Genomic DNA, 10,250 nt, shown 5'->3' with positions numbered 1-10,250 from the left:
AATTTTCTCTTGGATTCAATCCTCCATCCTGAGCATGCACTGGGTGATGTGCGACAGTGGAGAAAAACCTCCATTTAACTGGAAGGAAAAATATCCAGGATTAGACTCAGAAAAGGTAACCATTTACATTGACTGGTTTGGGGTGGAATTAAAGGGTGGTTAATAAGCCAAGGACGCCTGCTGAGAAAGACGATTCAGAATTTAAGTTTGATTTTGTGAGACACAAAGCTGACCCATCACTTGAACTTTCAGTGTTTTACACTTGTCTTTGTGGTCAAAAAAGCACCCAAAGATGACTTATTTGGTCTAAACCACACAACTTCAGCTCTCAAGTTCTGTTTCAATCTAAATATGTTGATGCATTCATATTGTATTTAATAACTTCCTGCTCTTCCAATCTTTCACTTTTATTTCTTATATCAGATATAAAGCAGAAGAGTTTAAGACACATGAATACATCTCAGATATTTTATTAGAGGCAGATGAAAAAGTTACAGATGAAAAGAATTTCCATAAAAACAACCATGTGAAACATGTTTTCTGGAGGAAGAAAAGGCACAAAATGCAATGGATAATCAATCATTAGAAGTAGTTTGAGATACTCATTAATTTTAACAGCAACTTGATAAGAAAGTTCTTTTCTTAATGAGCTGCAAAGTGATGAGAACAGAATATCATTGAGGTCCACACAACCCAAGCAGGGCTTGTTGAAAATGTCCCTTGGTGTCTTTCTGTAAAACAGATACATTTTTGGTCAGCTACAATACACCAATACACATCATGTCAGCTGTCATTTCGCATCATTTGCTTTTACCAGAATGTCCTCCTGAGCGCTGTGGTTACACATGAGCTTGTATTGCTCCAGAATCTTCTTGAGGTCGACCTCAGAGCGGCTTACTAGGATCCTAATCAACGTCTTCTCACATGTGCCGAGACCCTGCAAGAGCCCAGCAGTTTTAGCCCCAGATACATTATATATTCTACCATAATGGAAAGTCACAGCTTGTCTGTATATTCAGCTGTTTGCTGTGAAATAGTTATTGACAGTCTAACCTCTTTAGTGTAATTCAATCCTAAATACAGTTTGTATGGGAATGCCACATGTGGTAAACTTTCCATTCAGTGATACAGTGTCATGTGATTTCCGGACTTATAATAAATCATCATCATAGAGTTTTGGTTTAGATTTTTTTGGTTTGATTTAGATCCTACCAACATGCATTCATACATACCTTCATAGCCAGATGGAGCTTCTCAGCGAAGAAAGCCGGGGTATTAAAGGCACATTTCACTGGATATGAAAAAAGGAAAATAAATACATAATTTATACAAAATATAACAGAGTCCAGATGCTGCTTATCCCCAGGAGTTCCAGATTTAGGTTAATGTAGTCCATCCAGAGATTTAAACGCTCCCTGATCAGGGTGTGAGGAGTTCCCATCAGTCCAACCAGCTGATTCACCAGTTCAGTGTTCAGCTGGAAGTTGGTTTCATCATTTTGTTTAACTGGATCTGCAGTCAGATTTCTTGTGGATGACTTTTCCTAGGTTTTCTTTCTGGATACCACATGTTACAGCAGTAAAGTTATATTCAGATACGTTTTGGTCAAACTAGAAAATAATTCAGCTCAATAAATAATCTGAAAATACACTTAAACACATTGACAGTAAACTGGATTTACATCACCATGGATGATTAATCCCTGTCCTTTCCTTCCCTTTCTTTTTGAGTCATGGTGGTGTCATGTTCCTCATGTGCACACATAAAACTGACTGAAGTCCATTATTGTTTGCTGGAAATTAAACTGATGTTTACAGGAAGGGACAGAGCAGGTCTACTTCTTCAAGTCTTTTACTATAACAAGATGTTGGCAGTGGAAGGGGCAGTTTTATTGGCAAGCTGTTGGGGCAGCAGTTTAAAACCAAATGACCCAAATAAACTGAGTCAGTATAATCAAAATACATTTTAATTCCAGGAAGCGTTTCCAAAGACTAGTAAGAGTTTTCTGGAAAGTTCTTTCCTTGATTCTCCATTTCCACTTCATAAATCAGGGGACAATCAAAGGTTTACTCCCAAAAATGACCCCTGTAGGAACTGGCTGGAACTTATTATTGCTGGAGTATACCTAGCATCTTATTTCCTCTCTTCTATCTCAGTGATCCTTTGCTTAGTCTTCACTGAGCAACAACTGTAACAGAAACAGCAGAGATGAGCAATGCAACATTAATCACTGTTTCACAGGTTATCAGTAGACCCAATAGGAGTTCTAGGAATAGTTCTCTAGGCTTCTTGAAGGACATTCCAAAGCTTGTCTTTGGATACTGGCTGCCTTTTTGTTTTGTTCTCTATCAAAATGATCCACACTGCTCTGGAGAGGATTTGTCACAGATGTTCAGTGCAGTTCCTGTGTCATTTGGCATACGTCAGCCTTTTTCTCCCGTTTACCTTCCTCAGCCCTTTAATGCTGTATGTATCATATTTCATGCATGCAGTTTGAGACCTTTTGCATCACTTTATGGTTAAAAATAATTGCTTATAACCCTGTTGAACGCAATCTGATACTTGACTTCTGCCGTACTGTTTGCACTAAAATTGTTTTGACATATCACACGCAATAAATTATCAGAAAATTATTTTTATTCATTCTTCATTTTTTGTTAAAGGGCTATATAAAGACTCCATGAAGACCATTTCTGATGAGGCTTCAGTGCAGTGGCAGAGCTAGACTTTTATACATGGGGTGGCCAGAAGGTGGGCAAGACTATCAGAGGGACCATATAGTGAGAAAGGAAATTATTGGTTTTCCTCTAGCAGACACACACTCACATACACTGCTGTGATAATAGGTCACATTAGAGAGACATGAGAAATAAAATATCTTTACATTAATAATCTGAATCACCAAGTGGAAATATTTGGAACAAGTTTTCTTCACAGAAAGGTAAGTTGGTTGTTTTGGAGAACTTGATGTGGTACTGGGGTGGGGGTGTCTCTGGTTTCTGATGCTGGGGTTGGGGTCTGTCTCGCCCTGAACTGTGTCCTTCCTCTTCACACAAAAGTCAGAAATATCACCCTCTCTCTTCATTCTTACTACTAAGGAAGACTGGTTCCAGGCTATATTTCTCCACATTTTCATGCTGTAACTACATTAAAAGCAACTAGCAGCTTAGCTAGCCTCAAGTAAAAATTAAACTGGACTATGTAGCAGTAGCTTAGCCAGTGCTAAGTAGCATGGTTACCGAGGTACTCTCAGCATCTTTGTACTTTTTCAGCTCCATTGTGAAAATGTTGATTAACTAAGTTGATGTGTAGTCCCTAAATACAACTGGATTAGCACTGCTACATAGCTTCATGCTAACATCAGTTTAATAGCCTAATATTAGTAGTTGTACTTGCACCGGATAAAATGTTCTAGAAATGTGCAGCCAAAGTGTCAATATTTTTAAAGGCTGAAAAATTGGGATTTTTTCCTTAAAAATAATTTAAAATGTTCTCATTTGCTGCGAGGGATAAAAGGAAGCTTCCCTATAAAAAAATGTCTAAACTCCCAGAAAGCCTCAGATCAGCTGAAACACTCAGTTTATTTAAATCAAGGTTGAAGACCCACCTGATCTCTGCTGCATTTCAATAGTTTTTATTTAGGAGTCAAAATCTACATCTGGTTCTTTTAAGCTGGAATCATGTTTTAATATTGTCTTTAACTTTATTTCTTGCATTTTATCTATTTTGTTTTAGCATATTCCTTATGCTTTTATTTTATTAATTGCATTTCTTTTAATCTTTATTTATTTTTATTTTGTTTTTTTTATGCACTTGTATTGCTTTCTGTACCCTGCTGTAATGATTTATGTAAAGCACTTTGAATTGTCTTGTACATGAAATGTGCAAACAAATAAATTTGCCTCTGTAAACAATGTCTTTGTCAAGTTTTTCTCCTCCAAAATAAGAGCTCCATGCCGGAATAACTTGGGTGCACCGTGTTACTCTTTCCAACTTCCTGGTTCCTTAACCAATCATATGCAACTTCCTATGGTTGCCAAACAACAACAAGGCCACGTTTGGTATTTTATGTCGGCAAAAGAGCAGCAGCAGTGCAGGTATGGAAGCTAGTAAAATAAGCGGACCAGAAATAGTTTCAGAAAAACCCAAAAAGCTTTGGCATCCTGCTAAAAAAGCAAACGACCAAAAACGGATTAAAACAAGGATTTCATATTAGAGAATGCTCTCCATGTTTTTCTCTTTCGACTGCAGTTCTGATTTGAAGCATGGTGTCAATGCTGATTTTTCCTTTGAACTAATGACTAATTAGGAAACTACTTTAAAATTTACTTTAAACTGGTGTAGTGATACTCGTGATCCATACAGGTCCAACAATACATTTCTGTCCTCCTCCAGTAACCCATCAATCAGCCGAGGTGGTACTTGGTCAGAAGTGACCAGTGCCACCCTGTCAAACCCTCTAGCTCCGCCCCTGTTTCAGTGACACGATGGAACAACTGATGATCCAGATGTACCTCAGAGGTCTTTATCAGATTTTGTGACATAGCATCAAGGTCTTGCTGCTCTCTCAGACACACAGATTGATATTGCATCAAAAGATTGATATTGCACCTACCAATGTCAATGAGACAGTTTTCAATGTCTCCCTTTAGCTCCATTTCCAAGGCCTTAGGCAACGTCACGTCACTCACGCTGGCATATTGCTGGAATGCTAACAGATAAAAAGGTGTTATTTCTGGATTAATGAGGTTTTAGAGTTGGAAACAAGGAAAAAAAAGGTCTGTTTTTTTATGTTTATACAGAATTTTAATAGGGTGTAAGACTGTTTTTGCTTGTTCTCTCTGGTCAAGCATAATACTGAATTTATTTACATACAAAATAACTTTACAGTAAATATGTCAGAATCTGAGGACTTCGTGATGATAAAAGATTAGACTGACTTTGTTCCTTCACTACTGGGTGTGATCCATTGGTTACCACAGTGATTGTTGGTCAAACCTGTTAGTCTAGGTGTGTTATCACCTCTAAATGAAAGGTTTATGAAGGGTAAATTCAACTACAGTGTTTCAAACACTTACTTTTGCAGAGCTGTGCGTTGCTCCTCTTTGTCAGGATGTTAATGAAGGAGGACACGTCGGCTGCCGAAGTATGCTTAGCGGCTTCAAATAGAATCTGAGGACACCAGAGAATAACACCCAAATACATGTAGATGTTCCATTGGAGACAGACATTCAGACATTTAAAAAAAAGAAAAAAAAGAAAAGCAATTTTCTGGTGTGTTTTAAAAACGGTGCCAAGGATGAAAGACAGCAGCAATGATCTTAGGATAAATTGTTGCTGCCCATCAATCTAGAAAAGGTTATCAGAGCATCTCAAAACTACTTGGAGCTGGCTGAGAGTCTTTCCAGAAGTGGACATCCCAGTAAGTTCAGAGCCTAAATCAGGCTGTGTAATCCTCAAAGAAACTGTTTTTAAAAAAAAAAAAAAAAAAAACACCAAGAGCTACATCTCAGATGCTACAGGCCTCAGTTAGCATGTTAAAGTATCACCATGCCACTTCATGAGTTTAAAAATATGCTTCTAACACGTTTTGTTGATAAACCAACATCTATTATGCACATTCCTGGAGCCGTTGTTGCCCTGCAGTTTAAATGCAGCTGATTTAGCAAAGAAACACATGAGGACATAAGTGGAGGAAGTGAGGAAAAGTAAGAAAGTGATAAGACAAGAGTCAACATTGACCTGACTTTTACTGGCTGGAGATGCTGAATTAAACACTGATAGGGGGCGCCTCACAGAAAAACTGCTCAGCAGTAGTTCAGTAGTGCTGCTTTAAAGTTCACGACATTAGAAATTAGAGAACTGAAATTAAGAAACTGAAATAATAACAAAAAAAAGACTGATTTGCTTGTAATAGGTTGCAAATCAAACATGTCGGCACAAACACATTCCAAGTGTCAAAGATGGAGGTGGAGGACTGATGGTTTGGGCTTGTTTTGCAGCCACAGTATCAGGACACCTTGTAGTCTACCATGACTTAAATATGATGTCATTTTATCTGGCAGATCAAACTTGGCTGAAAATGACACAAAACAATGATCCCAAACACAGAAGCTAATTCACATAAAAAGTTCAGACCTCAGTCTGACTGAAACGCTGTAGCAGGACATTAATAGAGCTGTGCATAAATATCTGCCATTTTTTATAGACTTAAATAACATTGTAAGGAAGAGTCAGTCGAAGTCGGTCGAAAAAAAAGTTACTGTAACTGTTAGTGATTCCACAAGTCATTGAATGATGGCATGTACGTAGTTTTTACACAAACTTCTGCATTTTTTTTTTTTTTTTTCTTTTTGCAGTCCTTGCTAATAATAAACAGTGAAATCAGTTCTGTGTTGCTCATGCAAATTTGTCAATAATTTTAAAAGTTAAGGACCATTTGATCATGTGAAAGATTTAGTCCATTCTTTACCATGAACAGTCCCAAAGTGACAAATTATCCCTAATAAAATGCACCCTTTTCTTTTACTTGCTAAAAGTTTAAATGCCAGACTTGTTTAGATTTATTTGTACAAATAAAGACGACAAAATTGTGACAGATCTCAAGTTGACTTGTGACTAAATGCTACAGTAACGGTAGAAAAGTTAAACTACTTTCAGGGTTTCATCATTTGTGTTGTTTGAGGAACAGAAAAAAAAAAAAAAACCACTACACTCAAAGTTATATTTCTAATTTATTTCCGCTTTACCTCTGCATCCTTTCGGGCAAGCTCAGAATCTACTTCAGTGCTTTCATCTTTCTGAGCACTCAGCATAGCCAGGAGAGCCTTGGTGAAGTCACCGCTGGTCTCTTCCTTGATAACCTGCTCCAGGTCCCTTTGATACTCTGGGAAAAATAAAAAATAAAAAAACGTTTGTAGCAGCCTTTTGTAGACACTGAGAATCCACATCCTGGTGATCAGAGAGCATCACTGTCTAGGATTTTAGTGCCGTTTTGCTGCTGGCAGCATTAAAAACCATCAGCTAAAATGTTATGTAAAAGCTGAAAACCTTTCAAGAACTCAGAGGTCAGAACAACAAATAACAGTGTGGATGTCTTGAAAACCTTTTTTGAAGACCTCTTTGATTTCTTGAATCTCTCTGTTTGATCTTGTTGCTAGAATCTCCACCAGGACTCTCTCATCTGTACCCAGACCCTGTTGGAATGAAGGAAATACAAGAAGCAGTGGTAAAACTGGACTTTACTGAACCCTTTACAACAGAATTACAGATTATAAAGGCAACTGTTGCTGGAGGTTACAAGTTCAATCCCTAGATCAGGGCTACTCAGTTCGGTCCTACGAGGGCCGCAATCCAGCAGGTTTTCCATGTATCCCTGTACCAACACACCTGAGTCAAATTAATGAGTTATTGTGTAGAACCTGATTGGCTGATAGAGCCACCTAATTTGACTCAGGATAAATCACTAAGACGCTGGGATCACACGCAATCAGTGCGGGGAATCTAGTAAAAAGCCTTAGATCAGGTTAAAGTTGTATGTCAAAATGCTGCAATGAAAAGAACTCTTGTCTGTTCAATGCTTTTTTAAATAAAATATCCTTAAAATGTGCACAAGTTCACATTTCCTTTTAACAGACAAAAACACATTAGGCAAAGAAATGAAAGAACAGCAAAATGTGTGTAAAAGGCTCAATGAATTGGGGAAGGTTTTTAGTCTGGTCTGGACAAATTGTTAATATGGTGTGATAAATGGTAAATAAACCCCTGATATTTACCTTTATGGCTTTCTCCAGCAGGTAGGCGTCAAAGTGTGCCGGCCTCATGATCAAAGCCAGACACACATCCTCAAAATGTGAGCTGAGAGCTGACTTCAGAGCTTTTTCCAGACTCTGCACAGAGCAAATCAGCCACACGAAGGACAGCACCGTTATAATCAAGCATTACGTAGAATGTCAGTATTTTATTCCTCCAAACATTGTGTAAATATTTAAGGATTTCCCGCACTGTCTTCAAACTCCATTTTAAAAGAAGCAGTGTGTAGTATGTGGTGACACCTAGTGGTGAAGCTGCAGACTACAACCAACTGAATATTATCTGCCTCATCTTCTGTGTCTGAGTTCTGCCCCCATGTGGCAGTGTAAAGCAAATAACTAGAGTGTGCACATCTGTTTTATTTCTGTAAATATTTTATACCTTAGATCTTTTATTTATTATTTATTTCTATACTGCTCTCTCTGCGCTGACACTGGGGATGGCTTAATCTCGTTGTACATGTGTATAATGACAATAAAAGGCATTCTATTCTATTCTATTCTATTCTATTCTAAAGCATAACTAGGTATATGAATTTTTGAGGGAGCCGTTAAAGCTCACTTCCAGTCCTTAGATCAGGGCTACTCAATTCGGTCCTACAAGATCCGCAGATGGATTTGAAGCAGATGTGTTGTAGCAGAGAAACTAATAAGGTAATAAAATAGCAAAATTCAGAATTACATATGGGAATGTGCTGATTAAGACAGCCATTAAAACTTCATTGCAAATATAAAATGTTCTGGACTGCATAGCTTGTTGCCATGACAATCTTTACCTCTTTTATCTGACAAATCTGTAAAAGGCTCAACAACAATTTTGGTCAAAAGGATGACAGTGGCTTGTACTGCTTGTTGCAGATTAATTTATTTTAACACTCTTGGTTCGGTCTTTATAAGAAAAAGTTTACTCACCCCTCCAGCTTTCGCCTCATAAACAACTTTGATTTTTTGCCTCTGCTCATTGTTTCTCTTTACCAGGACTGAAACAATCACATCCTCATCCACTCCTGTTGGAAACAACTTGAACTTATCACATTTTCTCTACAGCCGTAGAAAATGTGGAGTCTTGCACTTTTATCATCACCAACACTGATCATTAACGAAGGTTTCCAGTCATTCATACAGTAATCAATGACTATTATTACAAATTTTCAGATTCATTTTAAGTCTTTTAATCTTTAAGCTACAAACATTTATAAGACAGCTGAAACAGACATACAGACCTTTAGCTTTAATTGCGCTCTGAAGGACTGAAGCGTCACTGCTGGCATCAAAATTCGGGTACGGGGTGACGGTTCCATAATACTTAGGCTTTGGCTTTTCCTTCACCTTTATAAACAATAAAATACATTAATTTATTTAATTATGTCCCTTTTCCATCTCATGGAAAGATGATGAGACGATGGTCGTTAGATTGGAGGAGATCATATACTCGCCTTAGCGCTGTCATCAGCTGGGTTTTTGTGAGGGATGACATCTTTAAAGATCTTCCTGAATATCGACATCTTAAGTGGGCGGTGAAAACCAGATTTAAAGGTGGGTGAAGAGTGAGTGATGATCCAAATCTAGAACATAAAGCAGGTGTGGCAAACTTCTAAACTAAAGCAAACTGAGGCTCAAGTACAAACCTAGATCTATATAATGAGCATATAGGAAAGGTAAACAGGAAGGATGGAGAGACAAAGTCAGCAAGCACAGACTGAAAAGACACAATCAATCACAGAGAGCTGATTGCGTAACAAGACACAGGTGAAACCGGTGAGGGCAGGAAGACAAACGAGCCAAAACAACATATATGAAATTATTAAAAAAAAAAAAAAAAACTACTAACCAAACACAAAATATTAATTCTACAAAACAGTGAACAAAAGTGAAGCAAGAAACAAAGCAAATGAAGACAGCAGGAGATTTTATAAAGCAATGAACAAAACCAAGATTAAACCAGAAGCTGAGCAGAAACAACAGCAGCGGGGCAAAACTACATCAAATAAACAGGGAAAGGGCAGGAAGTAAGATGGAATACAGGAGATGGAGAAAAGGCGAACACTAAAAAAAGGTGAACATAATTAACAGACTAACCCATAAAACACTAAAACATAAAAAGCACAAACCATTACAGATTATTTACAGACTTCTCTGTTGTTTTAATTAAACATAAAAAACCAGCTCACCTGTCCTCGTATCGCAGTCTGCAGCTTTCAGATGTCCTCTGCAGCGTCTCCACCCACCTTCATCATTTTCAGGTAGTTTAACCTCAACCTGCAGAGGACCAGCCAATCAGCTGCTCCCTCTCAAAGCTAGTATTCTTGGGAGGTGACAGACAGGCTCGACACCTCTGACAGGTCGAGTGACTCTTCTGTTCAGACTTGTGATCTAAATCAGCAAATATTCCATCCCATAATTTCACAGACATTCAGAAACAGTAGTAAGTAAAGCCGG

The 10,250-nt window shown here is 37.9% G+C and overlaps 1 protein-coding gene across 1 annotated transcript; it reads right to left on the bottom strand.

Annotated features, from left to right (window-relative positions):
• Positions 1-429: 429 nt before the first annotated feature.
• LOC121629984 (annexin A1-like) lies at positions 430-10,136 on the bottom strand. The gene is made up of 12 exons (XM_041969979.1): positions 9,983-10,136; positions 9,248-9,376; positions 9,035-9,140; positions 8,724-8,818; positions 7,776-7,889; positions 7,106-7,196; positions 6,750-6,886; positions 5,079-5,172; positions 4,616-4,711; positions 1,233-1,291; positions 815-937; positions 430-731 (listed from the first exon to the last, which is right to left on the bottom strand). Exons 2-12 carry the CDS (start codon positions 9,314-9,316, stop codon positions 675-677), a joined length of 1,041 nt encoding a protein of 346 aa, XP_041825913.1. The 5' UTR covers positions 9,317-9,376; positions 9,983-10,136; the 3' UTR covers positions 430-674.
• Between the last annotated feature and the right edge of the window lie 114 nt (positions 10,137-10,250).

The sequence above is a fragment of the Melanotaenia boesemani genome, chromosome 19 (genome assembly GCF_017639745.1).
Source record: "Melanotaenia boesemani isolate fMelBoe1 chromosome 19, fMelBoe1.pri, whole genome shotgun sequence".
NCBI classification, from domain to species: Eukaryota; Metazoa; Chordata; class Actinopteri; order Atheriniformes; family Melanotaeniidae; genus Melanotaenia; species Melanotaenia boesemani.
Note: the sequence above shows the minus strand (reverse complement) of the source record. Positions and strands in the feature narration are given on the sequence as shown.

Excerpts from the sequence above, each read along its gene's own strand:
- LOC121629984 (XM_041969979.1), bottom strand. The coding sequence starts at position 9,316 with ATGTCGATATTCAGGAAGATCTTTAAAGATGTCATCCCTCACAAAAAC. Across the intron at positions 8,819-9,034 it reads GAGCGCAATTAAAGCTAAAG|GAGTGGATGAGGATGTGATT; the intron begins GTCTGTATGTCT and ends TGTTTCCAACAG. Across the intron at positions 7,890-8,723 it reads ATGAGGCGAAAGCTGGAGGG|AGTCTGGAAAAAGCTCTGAA; the intron begins GTGAGTAAACTT and ends TGCTCTGTGCAG.